The sequence below is a fragment of the Urocampus carinirostris genome, chromosome 5 (assembly GCF_059441175.1).
Source record: "Urocampus carinirostris isolate Australia breed hairy pipefish chromosome 5, RoL_Ucar_1.0, whole genome shotgun sequence".
NCBI classification, from domain to species: domain Eukaryota; kingdom Metazoa; phylum Chordata; class Actinopteri; order Syngnathiformes; family Syngnathidae; genus Urocampus; species Urocampus carinirostris.
In genome coordinates this window covers 25,276,963-25,297,352 of record NC_142353.1, presented here as the reverse complement: position 1 = coordinate 25,297,352, position 20,390 = coordinate 25,276,963, and the positions used below count along the sequence as shown (strand labels likewise).

The 20,390-nt window shown below is 38.1% G+C and overlaps 1 protein-coding gene across 5 annotated transcripts in view; it reads right to left on the bottom strand.

Moving 5' to 3' along the window:
* fbxl17 (F-box and leucine-rich repeat protein 17) overlaps positions 1–20,390 on the bottom strand; it is a 343,256-nt gene that overhangs the window by 232,474 nt on the left and 90,392 nt on the right. For all 5 annotated transcript variants that reach the window (XM_088336306.1, XM_088336305.1, XM_088336307.1 and 2 more), the window contains one exon: positions 3,697–3,804. In XM_088336306.1, coding sequence (XP_088192432.1) covers positions 3,697–3,804 — 108 coding nt within the window. The remainder of the gene's footprint in view (positions 1–3,696; positions 3,805–20,390) is intronic.

The window sequence follows — 20,390 nt, the reverse complement described above, 5'->3', positions numbered from 1 at the left end:
CTCTCTTGAGGATAAGCTGTGCAGAAAATGGAATAATATTTCTGGTAATGATATCTGATAAATAAACAAATGTTTCTAATTGGCGGGATTTGACTATTGCTGGACTTTTTAGGGAGACAACCGCGAAACACAAGGCATTACTGTAATCTGAAAACATTTTATCAATGAGAGTGTTTGAGGCAATACTTTTCTAATGACAGCACTCACTAATGCCATCGTCTGTCTGTCGGACACAGCATAAAGGGTAGCCTTTCACAACCCCGCTTCATCATCCTCACTTTGCGAGGCTTTCTCCCCCCAGTGACCAGGTTCACTTGAGTGCAAGCTTTCCAGAAGCAATCGAGGTGGAGTTTTAATCCATGCTGCCAACGCTTCGGTTGAACAGGTCTGACATTGTTCCTTTCCAGTTGGCAACAGACTGTGGAGCCATTACCTGCATTGCCGTTTGCTTCGCTGGTATGGCTCTTAGACTCTGGGTTTTTAAAAATGATACTGGCAGTTCTGAGGGTCTTTCGAGGGTAATCTACGAAGATATACTGTAAGTCCTTTGAATGTTTGTGGTGAAATGTTCAATGTATATTTTCAGTAGTTTCCTCAGCTGTGTGTAAATTATATATTACTAAATTGTCTAATTCTATGCACGTCACACAAGTTCAACTTCTAAGCTCCCATATATAGGGTGAAAATGAATAATTTGATAAAGCATTATTCAGAACTTGAAAGTTGACGGTGTAATTGAAATATTCAATAAGCAATCAGAACTCACTTAAAGAAATAGACATCGAGATTATGGCTAAAACTCCCACCGGGTTAACATGGTAATAAATAATAATGAAGTGAGCCAGACACTCCATGTACACGTTCACCTCAATGTATGCCGATGTTGTTATGATTGGCTGGCTTCATTACAGTCTGTCTACAACACCATGGCCAAGGTCAGAAGAGGCCACTGAGCTGATAAGGGGCCAAAACCATAAGCGCAAATTAATCTGATGTTAAATCTAATAATGTAGGGCGGCATCGGCTGTCTGAGTTAATTGCATTCGAGGGGGGGAATGACTTCCCGGGACCCACGTGGGTCCATTGACACTCACATGTGCATCAAATTCTTCAGAAAGAAATTGAATTGGGTGACAAGAGCACATATGTACATAAATAACACACACTGGTGCAGGCGAGCAATCATGCATTCTAGATGGATGTTACGACAAAAAGAAAAAAGTGGAGTGAACTGAATGCTGTCTGAGGATTCATCATTGTGTGTCCGTGTTTATATGGTGCCAAGCATCTTTAACCACAGAGCCCCGACTCATTAGCATGCTAATACACAAACAGCGGGGTGCAGTTAGACAAGTGGCATATTATCTGGATTTGTCTCATTAGGCTTTCATGAGATTTAATAATGAAAGCATAACTTCAAAATGAAATCAGAGACAAAAGGCAGAGACAAATTCTGGGACTACTTTCAAAAAGCACAACTCACTACTTGAAAAGAGTGGTTGGACAGCTTATGGTAGGATTATGCATAAATTAAAAAGCTATGCTTGGACTACTGCTTTTTTCAAAATTCGTTTCTTTGTACCAGTAATTCATGTTGAGAAAATTAATGGATAATCTTCACTCTGCATTACCAGGGTAACTTGTAAACTGGTACAGCATGGCCATGTTTGCATATGTAAGTATAATGATTGACATTTAGTCAAGAAAGAAGAACATATATCTATTTTTTCACCAGTAAAGTAATCCCTTGCTGTATCATGCTGTATCGCTGTTACCCTACTTTGCGGATTTTCATTTTTCATTGTGTTTTCCATTCTGATTGGCTAAACAGTCGCTCCACCCTTTTCCTATCTGGATTTGCCCATGCCGTCAATGATGTCACAGTCAGTTCTACCGGTTACATAATGCAGCTTGACGAACCTACGTTACTTGTATCCTAATCAATTTGAAGTTTCTCTATAAGCTATTATGTCAACAAAAAGGTCTGGACCCACAAAAGCACTTGCGGCCGGGGCCAAAACTAATTTGGACATCTCGACCCGCTAAACTTCCTCTATGGCGCATCCAAGTGGCTCCCTGGCACTTTTACAAAAATCTTAGATAATGGGAAAATATATGGTTGTATACATTATTATCATATAATATAATAACTTTTGGGCAGCACGGCAGTTGAGTGCTTCGAGCGTCCGCGGCGCAGTTCTGAGGTCATGAGATCGAACCTTCCTGTGAGGAGTTTGCATGTTCTCCCTGTGCTTGCGTGGGTTTACTCCAGGCACTCCGGCTTCCTCCCACATTCCAAAAACACATGCTCAGGTTAATTGGCAGGTCCAGATCGTCCTTAGGTGCGAATGAGCATGTGAGTTGTCTGTCTCTGTGTGCCCTAACTACTGCCCTAAGATGGCTGCACCGCCGCAACCCTACTGAGGATAAGCGGTGCAGACAATGGATGAATGGATGGATATTAACTTTTAACATTATTGAAAATTATAAAGCACAGCTACTCAACTTTACAAAAGTGCATTATGGAAGGGCAATTTTTTTTTAGCTCTGTCTTGTGGTCGAGATGTGTACTTATGTCCAGGTAAAGTGAGCATTATCTCACTTTGAATTGTACTTTCCAATAAACCTAAAAGCAACTACCATCCAATGTTAATCCTTGTATCAGTTACCATTTTACTAGATTAAGACCATCAACTGGGCAGCAATTAACAATAGTATTGTAGTAAAGGCTGCAATGCCCGCATTGAAGTAGTTTTTTTCTATTTGTCATCGGAATGTGTTTATTGTGATACCACTTGAATGAATTGTGTTTCTTTTAAATGCTTTGTTTTCCTAGAAAAATCAACAGTCACCTTGGTATACTGTAAGGTTGGATTTATTGAGTCTAATAAGGGCTGCACATATTTCCACAGGGGACTGTAAACAGAAGGGTGGCAGCAAGCAAATGGAGTTATATTTGATAAGAAGCAACAATGCAATTACTTCCTGCTACAGCATGTTTTTCCCTATGTTTACTTATCCAATTTTTGTTTCTTTGTACACAAAATTGACAGTTCTCCAGGAATCAATTACCACCTATTGAGGGTTATGTTTCATGTTAAATTTAGATTATTTTCTCTTGAGATGGGCAATGGAAATGTATTTTCTGTGTTCTACATTATTCAAGGGCAGCACAGCGGCTGAGTGGTTAGCGCGTATGCAGCACAGTCCTAAGATCATGGGATCAAATCCAGCTCCCAGCCTTCCTTTGAGGAGTTTTCAAGTTCTCCCCGTGCTTGTGTGGATTTCCTCCGGGCACTCCGGTTTCTTCTTACCTTCCAAAAACATGAATGTCAGGTGATTTTAGCTGGTCAAAACTGTCCCTACGTGTGAACGGGCTAGTGAGTGATCTGTCTCTGTGTGCCCTGCAACTGGCTGGCAACCAGTTCAGGGTGTCCTCTGCCCACTGCCCGAGGACAGCTGGGATGGGCTCCAGCAACCCAGCGATCCGACTGAGGATAAGCAGTGCAGATAATGAATGAATGAATATATTATACAAATGAATTTTGAAGAGTGATTTGGAGTAATGTATTAGTTAAAGAATCAATCTCCCAATCACCAGACTCCAAATGACATGGATTGGTCTTTGAAAACTCAGTAGTCCAAATGCCAATAAGTATGCTGATGTAGGTAACAGAAAAGCCATTAGATACTTACAGCAGTGAGATGAATGACTCCTTGGGATGTGACAGGGCATCCCATGAAACCCACAAACTGCAGCTCTGGGCAATGCTCCGCGACTGCTCGTACTGACTGGTCCGTGACCTGAAAAAAATAGTAGGGGATATTGAGTTAGAATATATGTTTCGTCACACACTTCACAAAGGCAAAATGAAAAAAAAATTACAATGTAAAACAAATAAATGACTACAAGTCAGCTCCATCTTCTTTGTGCTTTATGAAGAGCTTAAATAAAGACACCAAAGAAGGACCATAAAAGCTGAACGAGGAAAAAGAGAATAACGTGCAAGAACCAAAACTATTGCGCCGAATACCACCAACTTATGATAGATGGACTACTTATATTTTTTCACCCAGCCATCCACCAACAGGCTCAAAATGAATCTGCTGGAATCGATAAGAAGGTAAAACATTTCCAACCACTTTATATTAAGGTCATCAATACAGGTATTGATAAGGTAGCAATTTTCAGTCTAAGAAAAGATTGGGGGCGGCAGTAGCTCAGGAGGTAGAGCGATCGTTTTAGGATTAAGGGATCATAGTTCGAATCCCGGCTTGTCCGTGTTACTTGTCGAAGTGTCCTTGGGTAAGACACTGAACCCCCAATTACCCCCAATAAGCAGGTTAGCGCCTTACATGGCTGCACGGATCACGGCCGCTATTGGGAAATGTAAAGCACAATGTAAAGCGCTTTGGGAAGTCATTGACTTGAAAAGCGCTATATAAATGCAGATCATTTCATCAAAAGAAAATGTGGGATTTTTTTCCTCTTTGTGCTTTTTACACTCTTTTCATCAATCACCGCAAGAAAATAAGATGGGATGAAATGGAAAGGATCAACTTTTAAGGCTTATGGATAAAACATCAAAGGACTTTAGATAGCAAAAAAAAAAAACATTTCCATCACATGTACGCCCATGTCAAATATCGATTTCAGGAATTCAGTTTTATAGTAATTGTCTGTTTTTCATCTTTCATTTTAGAACATTCAGCTCCAGTGTTAAACAGGGTTCCTACAGCTTAAGGCAAGGTTAATTGAAAAAAAGACTTTTAAGGACTGTTTATTGCGTTTTTAAATCAAATTTGGGTGTAAAGTTCTTCAATTATTCTGGATATGTGTGTGTGAAATGTTTCAAGCAGTTTGATTGGAAAAAGGAACGATGAACAATGCTAAAATACTGCCTAGCTTTGTTTGCAAAGCCATCAAGCATTTCATTTTTTGTTTTTCCTTTTGCAAACATTTGACCTATACAAAAGCTCTCCAATGAAGGACGGATAAACTCATCAATGTTCAATTTGATGGACCCGTATGTGTCGGATTGAAAAAAATGTTCAAAAACAGTTCTTGTTACTACCCAAGTTTTAGTGCCATTCGAGTAGCAATTAAAGTTGCAATCAAAACGTAACACCTTTATCAGCTGGTTGAAAAAATCTAAAAATTAATAAAGAAGTTCTATCATTTCAACCAAACACAAGAGCATATTATGGTTAAGTGAACTTGACAAATTCACGAATGAAGTGAGAAAATCTTTGCAACACAATTTTCCTGTGTGAATCAAAGTAGTACCTCAATAAATCAACCGCCACAAATGCACCACATCAGAAAGCAATGCTGTACTTTTGAGCCTTGAGCAGATAAAATCTTAAAAAATCTGCACCTCAAGTTTGGAACTACCACACCACCGATCCCGCTCTTGGTGCAGTCAGAAGTGATTATCTGAAAGGGAGACAGTGCTCCCAACTGGAAAACCTGATGCATATGGAACAGGATCCGGCAGGGCCGGAGGAGACAGGGGATGTAGGAAGAACAGAGCAATATTGTTGTTTGTGCGTGAGCTTCAATGGAACAATCCTACAAAAGCTTAACTCCTGTAGCACACCCTTAACCAAGAAACTAGCAGCAATTGAAGAGCTAGCTGCTTATATTAAAAAGTGAGTCTTGTTTGAGTAAGAACCTTACATATTATTCACTAAATTTTCAGGTGAGAAAGGAGACTGCAAAGACAAAAAAGGTGAGAAAGCACGTTCCAAATCAAATTCAGGATAGCACCAGTGTATGTCTGCTCGCAACTAAGACAATGTGGGCTCTTATGGAAAATTCAGGACCTAGAAAAAGAAGTGTGTCCCTCTTCAAGATTGAACGGATTTTGATTTAAAAAACATGATGGCTATGATTTGTTTAGGAGAGAAGTGGCCCACCAAGAAAGGCCTTCAAAGCTTTCACCTGGTATTTGATTTAATGGTCTCCTAACGAACAGGTCAAATAAAGAGAGGGAAAATCAGACTGGTTGCAGAATGCTGCAATCATAAAGATGGATTTTGTGTGTGCCATGTTGCAAGGTAATTGTTGTGAGTGCTGCGTAAAAGTGTGTTTCATCTTGCAGGGGACGTACCCAGAAGCCATATCTCCCCACATATGGGCAACAATATTGTCTAGCACATATCTCATTTGACTGCATCAGCGCAAAGGCATGTTCATCATTTTTGATTTCGAGGTGCTGTTGTTTCCTACTACATATATGACAATTGTGACATGGCAATTAGGATATGGCATTGCCATTTTCGTCATTGAACCTATACAGACTTCCTAGACCTTTTTAATGGCCGAATTCAAGGACTTTTAAAGTTCTTCAAAGCAAACTTTCCATTTCTCTAGTAGCATTAAAAGAAAAATCTGGTGTGAATCATGTATTTTTCAGAGCCATAAGGAAATGGTGCCCTTAAAACCCTAGAGGTTAAGGGATCCAAACAAACATAAAAAAAGGCTTAATCACTTAGTAGTTAAGCAAATGCAATTAAAGGGTTTTAGTTTCCGAAAAGACACCCGTATATAGTTATATAGAGGAAGTTATATAAAACATTAGTTCATAACATGTAAAAAAGTGCATTTTGAGCTGTGACTGACTTTTTGGAGGAAAAAATAAGTAAGGCGAAACCTATAGTTGCAGAAAGTCCACACAAAAACGCTTAAGAGCCATCCAAATCCAAAGACCCTTGAGATAACAAAGCCGCATCTCAATCAGAGGCCAAAAAGTGTAATGATGTCTTCATGAAACCACTTTGTTCCAGAAGCGCTCCAGTACAATTTTGCAAATTTCCAACATTATGCAAAAACACGGACACCGAATGTATGCCAGTGAGGTAGAAATTCAAGTGGGACGATTTTCATCAAAGTTGGGTTCTTTTCCAAGGTAATCATTTCCCAATAAATACTCTCACGGGGGTGATCCTGCAGTGGGCTCATCACAGAGTAGCATACACACTAAAAGATCTGTGCTTGAGCTCTAACACACACAAAGCATTCCCTACTTTACAAGCCTGTGTTGGCCAGTATAGATTTTGAAGGACTGGTGATCTTGCAAAAATTCTAAATGCATACTTATTATCTTCTGTAATATCCGTCGCCTGGGGACAAAGGCAACACAGAAAGTCGTTAAGTTTTACTACGGCGAGGGAGTGTCTCAGCTTTACTGCGCTTCCTCTGTGCTGATGAGCTGTTTTGCACTAAGCACAATGCTTGCTTGGGTATCAATTACAAAAGGATTTCTGGGTCTGGCTGTGCTTTTTTTCCAATATAAAACAGCCATCTCTATCGAAAAACAACACAAATGTAAGCTGTTGGATGGCGCCTTTTCTCTATTGGACAGAAGTTGTGTTCATCTATAATAGCCATCCATCTTTTTTTGTGGGGTTGCGCTTCAAAATTGTCCCGCAATAGTCAAAACCCCCGAAGTAGAAACTTCCATGTACTAATTTAGAATATACCCAAGAACAAACTCAATTTACTGGCTAAGTAATTTAATTAACAAATAAAAGTACTGTACTTTATTATACAACTTCTGTATTGTCAAATTATATTTCTAAAAATTAACTGCCGCTTTATTGCACAAGTATATTGATTAAAGGTGCTTTCCGGAATTTAAAATTTACTCTTTGCCGCCATCTCTTGGCTTCAAGTCATAATCACAGCCTCAGTCAGCTCACTCCTCAAGAACATGAATATCTTTGATGCGCTGGAATAAATCCTGCTTTTTTTCGTCTTTTTTTAAATTTGGGTTGGCGTTTGGACTGTATTTGAAATACGCCTTTTCTTACGTTTATCATTTTCATGCTACACTACCAATAAACTGTAATTATAAAGTCACTCTCCTTACCTTATATATATATATATCTCATCTTATTAGCTGCACCGCTTATCCTCAGTATGGTCGCGGGGGTGCTGGAGCCCATCCCAGCAATCATCAGGCAGTGGGCAGGGGACACCCTGAACTGGTTGCCAGCCAATCACAGGGCACACGGGGACAGACAACTCACTCGCTCATTCGCACCTAGGGACATTTTGGACCGGCCAATTCACCTGAAATGCATGTTTTTGGAATGTGGGAGGAAACCGGAGTGCCCGGAGGAAACCCACGCAAGCACGGGGAGAACATACAAACTCCGCACAGGAAGTCTGGAGCTGGATTTGAACCCACGCAGGAGGTTCCCAAGGCATGAACTGTGCCGCACATGCGCTAACCACTGCGCTGCCGTGCTGCCCCTTTTATATATAAGTCTACCCTAATTGCCCTACACTGTAATTCTGAAGTTTTTGTTTTTGTTTCTGTTGTTTCTCCCCGGTACAGTCGGTGGAGGGGAATTACCCTAAGGGGACTAATGAATCAAATTTTGAAAATATTTTGTGGGTCATTAAGTTTTTTTTTTACACACATAACCAAAGTTTTGGAAATATTTTCATATTACCAATCTAGCGCCTGGTCCTGAATGTATTCGATTAACAGCTTGAGACAGCAAATCCGGTCTGGCGACGTCCGTGACATGCAGGGCGGGAGTGGGGTGTCGGACGAGTCGTGTGCAGAGAAGGCGCATGAATATGAAAGATGTCTAATCTTATTAAAAGCTTGATGGGACAGAGGCGGGAGGGCTGGGAAGGAGGATGAGCGCACTGAATAACCGCTTTCTAATCTATCAATCTAATTAAGCAAGCTTTATGAACGCCGCAACAAACCGGGGAAAGCTCGGCCGACACGCAGATTAATAATGATTACGGACTAGCCACAACACATTCTATTAAGCATCGACCGCCTGTCTGACAGGATTGCATAAGAACTTATTGTACTACCTGCAGAGGAGAATTCACAAAATAAGTCCTCAAATGAAATATTTTTGTGTTCACGGTTCATGGATCCCTTAACCACCAGAGTCATAGGAGCACATCTTCCTGTGGTCGGTCTTGGGAAAGTACAGCCTGGTGAAGCAGATTCCTGTTCAGGATAGTTTTGAGTAGGGGTTTGTAACTGTCCGGACGTGAAATAACTAGGTAGTAAATAATACAACATGAAAAACTTAGAATTATAGAAAATATTCTGCTATTGGAGTAAGAATTTATTTTTCGCTGTGTGCATAAAAGCTCATGCACAATATAAAATATTGTAGATTAAAGGACCCCAACCAGGGCATACTGTATGTGGAATGTAACTCAATTACAGTGAATAATTTGTATGTCTTTTAGTACAAAATAGGACACTGCTCACTTAAAAAGAAAATATATTAGGTGATATGTTAAATCAGAATACATTTTGATGTTACAAAATTCCTTAGTCAAACATTAACCTTTGGTAGCTGACCTTTACTTTACATGGCAGCCTGTTCAGTACCTTAATTGCTTTAAATTCCTTTTATTTCTTTTGAACCTAGGATATTTGTAGCTAATTGTTGTAAATGAGGTAGTTCCCTGTCCAAACATGCTAAGAATAAATCCCTAAAATGGGAGGACAAACATAGAATTAAAATACCGTGATTCATTTTGTTTTATATAGCACATCAATCTTGACTTAAAAACTCACTTGCCAATTTACCACATGCCACACCTTAATAAACTTATTTATTTACAGTACTAATGCCCCACAACAAATTTTACTTTTATGACATTGACAATAGTAAATTTTTACTGGCACTCTTCAGGAGAGATTTATGTTAATGTATCTACTCGTAGTGCAGGTGAGCTGAGCCTCTCTCTCGGTATCGATTTTCTTCCTCCCATTTGAGGTTTATGATAAAGCCTTGACAGGATATATAAATAAAACTGATGTGAGCCTCAGAAAATAAAAAAATAACACAGAAGTCACTCCAACACTGTTTTGAAAATGCAATGTATATTTGTAGAAAGAGCTTTAGTTATTGGGTAATTACCTATTTTAAAAAACAAACTTGCTATGACAGGGTTCCTACAGCTTAAGGCAGGTTAAATTCAAGACTTTTTAAGACTTTTTGAATGCCTTTTGAAATCAAATTTAAGACCACGTCGAGAAAAAAAAACACCACATGGATTTGAGGCAATTTTAAACAATTGTTTGTTTAAAAATCACAATTTGGTCCAGTTTAAATGTTTTCATCCAAAAAAAACATTGCACTCTCAAAGTTTAAATTACGGAAAACAACAAATGAAAAAGAGGTTTACAGTACTTCAAAACTGGCAGAAAACTATTTGTTCCAAAGAGCTCTTCTGCTACATTCATGAAGCATTTTTATCATGATGCATGAAAAAAAATGCCTTTTGTTTCCCTAGTTAAAAACTTTTTGAAAAAAACACTATTTTCAAGGATGTGCGGGAACCCTGTATAATAAAACAAAATAAGCAGACATGTTTATGATGGTTTCTTTAGAGTGTGCATAAATCATTTTTAAAAACAATTGGCTCATACAGTAATCACATTTACATGCAGGCAAAAATACAATTAGAAATTGACTATTGGATTTCTTTAGTCATCTGAACGAAGCGTTTCCATGCCTGGATTAAAAACGATAACATGGTGTTTGTGAGTACTTTGACTAAAGAGGCACGTTACGTCATTAAACAAATAGACGTCGTTTCGGCATATGACGTTTGACATTAACTCATTCAATGCTTTGACGTATAAAGACATTTTCAGAAGCACTATCCCTGAATGGCAAAATGGAAAACTTTGATTTTCTTGTTTAATTAAAAAAAAAAGTAGTAATACATAAATATTTTGTTTGTTTGTTGTACATGATTCAATTGTTTGTTTGTTTGTACATGATTCAGATTGAATCGTTTCTTGTACATGATTCAATTGTTTGTTTGTTTGTACATGATTCAAATTGAATCGTTTCTCCGGCGCCGTCACGAATGGCAGCCACTCCAGCAGCTCCCGTGTTATTTTCGATTGTTCTCAGTTATTTTCGATTGTTCTCAGCTTAGGGATGCTGCTGGAAAAGTGAATTTCCCTTCGGGGATGAATAAAGTATCTATCTATCTATCTATCTATCTATCTAATACGCTGATCAGTAAGTATCAAGCCTCTGTGAATGATTTCAGTATGATAAATCACCATTGAATGGCAGGAGTGACTTTGATAAGATCTTTGTCCACACATCATGAAACACAACTTTCTAGTGATGCTTCCTGTTCCAGCAAATAAGTGTGTGTAAGCAAAAAAAAAAAAAAAAAAAAAAATATAAAGGGTTTTTGGTGCTGCTGATCAGTAAGTATCAAGCCTCTGTGAATGAATTATTTCAGTATGATAAATCACCATTGAATGGCAGGAGGGACTTCGATATGATATTTGTCCATACATCAGGAAACACAACTTCCTATCATTGCTTTGTGTTTCCAGCAAATACGGGTGTGTAAGTAAAACACTAGTACAAAGGGTTTGGCGCTGCTGATTAATAAGTATCAAGCCTTTGTGAATGATTTCAGTATGATAAATCCCTATTGAATGGTAGGAGTGACTTTGATAGGATCTTTGTCCACACATCAAGAAACACAACTTTCTAGTGTTGCTTCCTGTTTTTAGCAAATAATTGTGTTTAAGCGGCCCCATAGCAGTGAGATGATAGTCACGAGAATATGAATAGGTACATACGGTGAATGCTTCAACAGATCTTTTTTTCTTTCTAAAAAAAAGATGACAGATTGCCCCGTCAATGACAGTCTGAGAGGGATGACGGTTCATGCGTTACATCGGAATAAAGTCGCTCAAGGGAACGCGATTGGCATGGTAACCCGAAGTGACAATCTGGTTTTGGGTTGGGTTTTTTTTTTTTACCTGAAGTGATTCAGGATCATTCAACCCGGTAATGGGTGACACTTCCCATTTGTGAACATCACATTACACTCTGTTTATAGTCATGTTTCTAATAGATTACACACACATACACCAACAAAAGAATAAGCATGGAACGTATTAGACAATAGAGCATTCTCTCTGCAACACTATTATTCCAACCTACACTTGAGGGTCGAGAGCGGTGCTAGGAATCAACTGGACTGAACCATTTCAAGGCAATGCAGTATTTCTGACGCGGTTTCGTCTATACTTTATTCTTGTATTACTTTTTTTTGATCAAACATTTTTCATCATATTCAAGCCTATCTGGTCATGTATTAAGGAAAAGACTTTTTTAAAAATGCTAATAAACCCGTTTTAAAAATAGCGAAACCCTATTTAATCTTGTCTAAACTACTTATAAATCTTAATGTGTGAGAGTATGAGTGGGTTGCATGTTTGTATGTTCCGAAACGGCTGAACCAATTTTTGTGAGGATTTACAAAGTTGTACACTTAGGGCATCTCTAAGATTTTTTACTTAGGTTTCACCCCCAATAAATATTGACAAAATCGATAAACACCTGCTTTTGTGTGGTTTTCAATGCCTTCTGGCCGCCAAATTGGATACCGCAGCTCCCAAAATAAGACCACTTCAAGCACCCAAATCCAATATACTTTTGGTCCGGCAATGCTTGTAAGCAAATTCATTTAATCTATTGTTGATCCCTACTCCAGAGACGTGCGTGACTGGGCCATTTTGAAAGGACGATAAATGGCAAAAAAAGAAAACAAAACTGGGAGGTAGAAGTTGATTAGATAAGGTTAAATAGCTAAAGAACAATCTACCCCCTCAAAAAATCAATTATATAAAACTGAAACTAATGAATTTAATCCACTATGATCAAAACATTACATAGTGAAGTATGTGTGAGCAACCACAACAGTAGATGCACTTCTAACATGTAGTGAGAGTAATGAAAATAATGAACTCCTGCATTCCTGTCTCTTCCAAAATATCACCCACCACTTCACTCCACTCTATTCCACACTGTGACAAAGGCACATAAACTCTGTGCAGAAGCACTATGTATGCGTTTCAAAAATCGAAGTTGTGGCTGTGAAAGATGACCGTGTTTGAAAAATGAAACTCTCAGGATCGATAAATCCACTTTTCTCCTGCTGTGGCCTTGCCAGACTAGTTTCGGATAGAGGAAAGGAGAAATCCATTTAAAAGAAAAAAATAATATCATTCCACGTTTAAAACATTTGGTGCAAATGACACCCACGGAACAATGATGCATCTCCGGTGGAAATCTATGTTTCATTTTCAAATGCGCGCCAACCCTGCAAACCCCATGCGCGTGCCGAGCATCTTGTACTGTTTCATCGATGTCTTGGGCTCGATGATGCCGCAAAGACTAGAATCTGCATGGGTGATCGCCTGACTCATTGAATGGCCATCTCGTCTGTGTATGGCGCTCTCCACTGAAAAACCCTCGTCATTTACCCTCTGGCCTGCAGGCCGCATCCAGCCCATTAGATGAGTTAATCCGGTTCGACATAAATCTAGTATGTAAAAAAAAAAAAAAGAAAAAAAAAAAAGAAAAAAGCGGGTCCCTAGTTAATTTATATGAAAAGTTATTTTTTATATATTTTTTTTATAATTGCAAACCCAATGCCTTCTCCGGCCGATAGAGGAGAGTTTGCATAGCAGGACGAGTTGGTACACATGCAAAGCTGTATTCGCTCATATATTAAAATAAATCAGTTAACACATTCAATGCCAAACATGATAATCCTTTTTCCCCATCGTTTGTGGAAAAAATGGGTTGTGTTTAAAAAAGATCCCTTTTCATCTATGATCATAATATGTAGAGGGTAGGTTACTAGTGTAGGCTGAGTGATAAAGCAGAATACTGAAAAACAAAGCAAAATAATATTTTACTAATCCAGCCCGCCTGAGAACAGAGTCTGGATCCATCCCCAGAGGCAAACTGAGTTTGCTCCCTAAAGTGGTTTTCAACTGGTGGGTAAAGACTCAAAAGTCGTTTACGGACCCTCCTCCATTGGGTTGCAGGCCTTTGCCGTGGCAAAATAATGCTTAGAGAAGAAAAAATAATAACATAGTCCATGACACCCCTTAAAAGAAGATGGTGATAATATTGTACAGACGCTCCCCTACTTACGACCATTCGACTTACGTAAAACTATGGATACGAACATTTATTTCGGTATATCGAAAAATATCCTGAAATTGCTGTAAGTTTTTGTATTGTGTGCACGTTTTTCAGGGTACATGACAGTACTGTGGTGCTTCTTTCCGCCGCTTGGCGAGTGGCACTGTGAGAGGTCACCCAGCATCCACCCCGAAGAAGAAATCCGGCTTCTACTTTCTAGTTCGAGTGTAAACATCAATACTACATCTACTGTATCTCGAGCGCGCTAAGAACTTTGACATTTTTATTGTTTAAACTCTAATGCATCCATTCAATATGGTTGGTGTAAAGTGTAAAGAAGAGGCGAGCCATTCCTTTTAAAATGAAAACGGAATAAGAAAGCCTGATACGGTTGAGCAAATGGTCGGAACGCTTTTTTTCGGCCACTCTCTAACACGGAGGAGGACCTCTTGAAGCTTATCTTCCAAAATTAAGTTACATTTAACTTTCTCCATTTTTATAGAGCATATTATTTTATGAAATGTTTATTTTTTAGTACAAAACAATACATGTTACTTACACAAGCCTTAATCATACTTTAATAAACTTTAAACGTACAAAATATAGCACTGAGTTTGAAATTTACAAACAAATTCTCATTTGTAAGTAGGGCAGCCTCCTTGATATTGCCAGTTGGCAATTTTGCACCACAGAAAATGAACGGCTAAATTTGTTTTCACATGTTGAGCATGTCCAAACACACAATCAGCTGAGAGTATATGACATATGGATATTATTATATTGAATAAACAGCTCCTGAAGTGAAGCATTTTGGAGTTCATTAAAGATGCCTGTATGTATTATTTGACCACTAGATGTTACTGTATCATGTAATGCAACTAAAAAAAATGCTAAAAGCACAGAGAAGAAAACATAATACGAAGATTTAAAGTGACCAAAAAGTATTATATTTTTTTCTCATTTTCTTGCCTAAGAAAAAGAGAAGGAAATGAGGGGAAAATGAAAAACAAAAGGAAAATTCAGAAAAAGAAAGGAGAAAAAAAGAGAGGGTAAGGGAAAACAAATAGCTAGACACTGTCCCTTTAAACTTTCATATTAAGGCAGGAGTCTCCTCAAACAATCATCCCGCGGGCAGCATTTCGCCCCCTGGCCGCAAGTTTGAGACACCCGCTCTCATGTTTCTGGACAGTTTAGCAGTCAGCACCCATAAAAGCAGGCTGTTACAGACTGCAGGTTATACTGTGAAAAATCACGGAGGAAAAATGAAGATGTGTTGTTCACAACAGTTTTCCTTGAACGATCAATACAACTTTTGAGTGTCAAGCTGAAAATCGGAAGCGATTGTTAACAGAGGCTTTGCTCCTTAAACACTCAGCCGCTCCTGCACGTCAGCTTGTAAAAGGCCTCCGTTTGTTCTTTTGAAGGTTCAATTTTGCGTGTGCTCTTTTACGAAATTTTGTATTTTATTGTTGCACACCAAACGTGAATGTGAAGACACTGTGGGAGCATCCCTTGTGATGCGTTCCCCCCTTTTATATGTAGTATGGCTTTCCTGGACCGTAATTCCATTTCTCAGACAAGAGTATTGTAACGTGTTATCATTAAAAATGTTGTGACTCAAACGTTACAACATGGTACGTTACTCCGTTACGAAGGAACCCTTAGTCGGCCAGCATCACCTCGCTACTCACAACAGTGGAGTTGACATATTCATAAGGCCCTAAAAAGTACAACTCAATACAATTACAGTAGCATTGTCTCAAATAGAGAGTATTAAGGTGCCCCTTCACTGATTATATATTCGGTGGCTTGTGAAGCTTTTTGAACTTTGTGACCTTTTGCCACATTTCAGACTTCAAACATAAATATATAAAACTGTAATTTCTTGTGAAGCATCAACAATAAGTGGGACACAATCATGAGGTGGAACAGACTTCATTGGATATTTTAAACTTTTTTAACAAATAAAAAACGGAAAGCACCGGTAACGGTCAATCCCACCATGTATTACTTGGATCAAATTGATATCAAAATTTTTACAAATGCTACAATAAACCATCGAAGAAGAACCAGCATCCTGTCGTAGCAGCAATCACAGGAGAAGCGGGATTAATATTTAATACGGTCATTTACCACATCACCAATATGAACATTTAATTATATTAAAAACTCATTGGTGATTTGGTCTGTTTACAGAATCATTGCTCAAAAAATGCAACTTTATCTATGCGTTTGAGTTTGAAATGTACACAATTTTCTTCTGGTGGAGCATGGCCCAGGACGCCCCTGGACTGTCCACCCACCGGGTGTCACAAAATTCTATAGGGAACACAGAGGTCTCTAAATTCATAGCACTATGCAAGTATTCCAGACTAATGAGGGTGCAGTGCAGAGCCGATTTTAAAGCACCTGGTGGGAGATCAAGGCAGTGCTCTGTGAAAAATCCTGTGATTGTCCGAACCAGTCCGGATTGTAAAAATGAATGAACAATCAGTGTGGAAAATGGATGCATGACATTCCAAAAGTAAGAGCCAATGCATAACTGATCTTTTCACAAAAAAAGCCTGTCTAAGCTTGAAAAGCCAATCTGACACACTTTAGTCCACGAAACCCAAACATCTTAACCCTTCTACACAGTTCCCATGGTAACAGACCCATTCTAATCAATCAGTGTGTGGCCAAAATTGACTTAACATTTAAGCTTTTTCTTAGAGATCAGTTTTATGTCCCCAGCTAATGATGACAAATAGGATTTAAAGAAGTCAAGTTGCTCATGTGTCTGGACTAGAGCAATGACCGTTTCGAGTGGCCTGCATATCAATGTTAGGCTTAAGAGCTACGGTTCTGAAAGGTTGGTTACATTCAGCTGCTTAGGTGGCAAACCATAAACCTTTCTCTCAATGCCCACACCAGGCATGACAAAAAAACGGTATGCGGACCAGATCCAGACTATTAGGTGATATAATCCGGCCTGCCATAGATTTCTAAGTACAGTAATCTCCCGCTACTTCGCGCTTCAGTTGTCGCTGGTTCACTGCTTTACGGGTTTTGAATTAAATTCACTGTCATTGATATCAATATATCGTGCATTGTGTTCGACAGTAAATTCGCAAAGTACCAGTTTTAATGGACAGTTTTAATTAACCGCAGTAATTGAGGGAATACTGTTCAATTGTTTTCATGTAATTATTATTCTGCACTATTTGAAGGTTGAACTGTTAAAAATCTTCCATTTATGGTGGTTTTCTGAACAGGGCCAGGTTTATTAGCCAAGTATTTAGAAAATAAAATGCAGGCAAAGAGTGAAACTGGACTTTTTTGTCCATTATATATTCAACGAAACTGGTTCTGAATGTCAAACTTAAAATAATTTTAATATTTTGGAATAAAAGTGCCAATAGCAATGGGCAGCAGGAGCTTCAAAAAGCACTTGAGATGTTGATCGATTCCTCTAAATGGTACTCTTTGTTTTGTTCTTTACAAATGTACAATTCATAAACACACCAAAAAATAAAGATTAGTTAAGGAAAAATGCATCAACAATCGTTTTAAATTCATACACCCCAGAATCATGACTGGAATCTAATTGTGAGCTTCCCCAAAAATCTATTGCACACTTTTTATTCCATTAATTTTCTGGTCTGGTTCTGTTTTTACCATGTGGCCCATTAACTAAAATGAGTTTGACAACTCTAATATCAAGGATTAAAAATTAACATTACTAAGTTGTTGTTTTTTTCTTAAACATCAGTTTTAATCACTTTTAATAGAAAATGCTTATTTTGTGATTTACTTTTAAGTGCCGAAATATGGACGATTCTTAATATTTGGTAGCTCTGGCAATATCAGTTAACCAATTGCCAACCGACATTACTTGGTTTCAACAATTGGTTTACGGTAAAGAATCAGCGCAACGGTCAAATGTAGGATTAAAAAATGATGTAAGGGCTTTTTGATCCAGAAAATGTCAGTCGTAAATAACAATATTACGGTCTGACAATCAAACTTTGGGGACCAACAGATTCATCTTTGCAATAAAATGTTTTGGGTGTATTTAAATAGGTTTATGCAAGTTTTATCGTGTGGAAAAACATTTTACCTTCACTTGCTGACGTTTCCCTGAGTAGTTGTTAAACCTGAAATGCAGTGCTCTTCACTTTGAAAAGGCAACTTGACGCAGACTGATCATAAAATCAAATTGCTGCCTTGTTCGGACGCAGCAACATCTTGGTTCTGGTATTCAGAGACATCCCGCGCTCTGCATTGCAAAAGTGCAAAATAATTTGAGTGTTTTAATCATCATAATAGTCAAAAACATACCTTACATGTATGTTTTGGTAGTTTTTAGTTACATTAATTTGATTAGTTCCTCTCTGGACTTTGGCTTTAATACATTTTAATTGTGCCACTCCCTAAATGTTAATGGTCCGAAATAAAGGTATTTTATAGGTGTAGTTTTTTAAGGCAATTTCTGAAAGGATTTTACACAGCAGCAAGCCATACTTCTTTCACTACACATCCCAGAGTCATGATAGGCCAGGAAGACCGCAGGCTGCCCTAGGGGTACTGGCATCCTCTGCCCTCATGGCCTCCAGGCATGTAGCCTCTGCCTGCTCGAGGTTCATGATTAGAGCTTGAGGAACGTTATGGAGACAGCTGACATCCTAGATACTCGTGAGGCGTGCAAACCTCCGAATTCAGTGAGTTCTGTAATGCAGATGATGGCCAGGCAGGTGACACAGCCCTAGGCAGGGAAATTAAAAGGCTGTTACATGTTATGGCAATGTGCAGAGCTCATTCGTGGGGACATTATTCATGCAGATAGTAAGAAAAGTGACAGGGACAGATATTTCCTGTCAGAGAGTTGGAGCAACGCTTCAAGTAAAGTGCAAGGGATGAGCGAAAAAAGTGTATTCCATACATTGACTTCAGTGGCCCTGAATGTAAGGAAATCACATTGTCCTGCGGCGATTTAGTTCTGAAGCTGGATTTTCAACGGTCCTGACAGGGGAATCGGAACGTTACTGACATAGAATACTGTACCTCCCATAAATCCTATGTACCTAATGTTCAATCACCAATAACTCGAATAAAAAAAGTTTCAGCAAGGAAGTACCGGTATTTGACAAAATACCCTATACTAAAGACAATGAAAAATTAATGAACAAGCCAATGTTTAAAACTCCTACTTGAAAGCCTCTATAATATTAAGCAAAACTATCAATGATGTACAATAATTACTGGACCAAATTACGTATAACGGTAACAGTATTTTTATGAAAATAAAGGACGGATTATTGGTCATTTGTGTTTACACATAAAACCTGTGTACCTAATGTTCAATACCCAATAACTACATGGATGTACAGGTATTTGACAAAATACACTACACTAAAGACAATTAAGAATTAATGAGCAAGCCAGTGTTTCAAACTCTTAGCAACAGTATGATGAAAATAATAGACAGGTTATTGGTCACTTGTGTTTACACATTTTAATTTTAGCTGTTTAAAAAGTTTAAGAAATTAAAAACATACAAACATTATTAATCATTTGGGGGGTTATACAATGTAAAAGTAACATGTTACTCCATTGGGGAGAAAATGTTTCTCATATAGTATCATTTTTATTATCTTACTATATTTGTATTTATTTTTTTGTAATAAAAGAAAAATAATCTTTACATTTGAGCAAAAATATCTTATATAGTACATAGATGTGTTACCACCGTAAATATTGTCTTTTACTAAGGACAGATTGTGTAAAAATCGGAACTATCTGCCAATTCCAATAACTTTGCTTGTTTTAAATATTTCTCAAAAACAATTATTAAATTGAATTTTCTTTATTGCCATTGATATGAACGCTGTTAAACATTGTATGAAACAAGATTAGACATGGCACTAAACATGTTACAAAGGGTAAATACATATTTACAATGTAGTGCTGAAGACTGGCCTAAATTATAAGAGTAGTGCAATGAAGAGTAGTGCAATAACATTCAGCAGCCACAAAATCAAATAGCTGCAACAACAAAAAAAACGTAATCAATTGAAAAGATAGTTCCACAATTTTCCGGGCTTGTTTAGGACGGTGATCGCCCAAGGGAAGAAACGTAAAACTTAAAATAATCTTCGAATGGTGTTTAATTTTCTGTGTAGTAAGGAATATAAGAAAAATACATGAATACAAAAAGAAGACTGGGTATGTTATTGGTACAGAAAATAACTTGTGCTCTTATCTCTAAAGATAATGTTCCCACACCTCTTCTTATTGTGCCTTTTTTGCAAAAATTTCAAGATTTAGCTTTTCGCTGGACACATTCAACCGATTTATTAACACTCAATTGATTATCTAGCTAATCAATGCTAGAAAAAAACATGCAGCAGCAAGATAATGAACAAGGGAAAGAAAGCAAG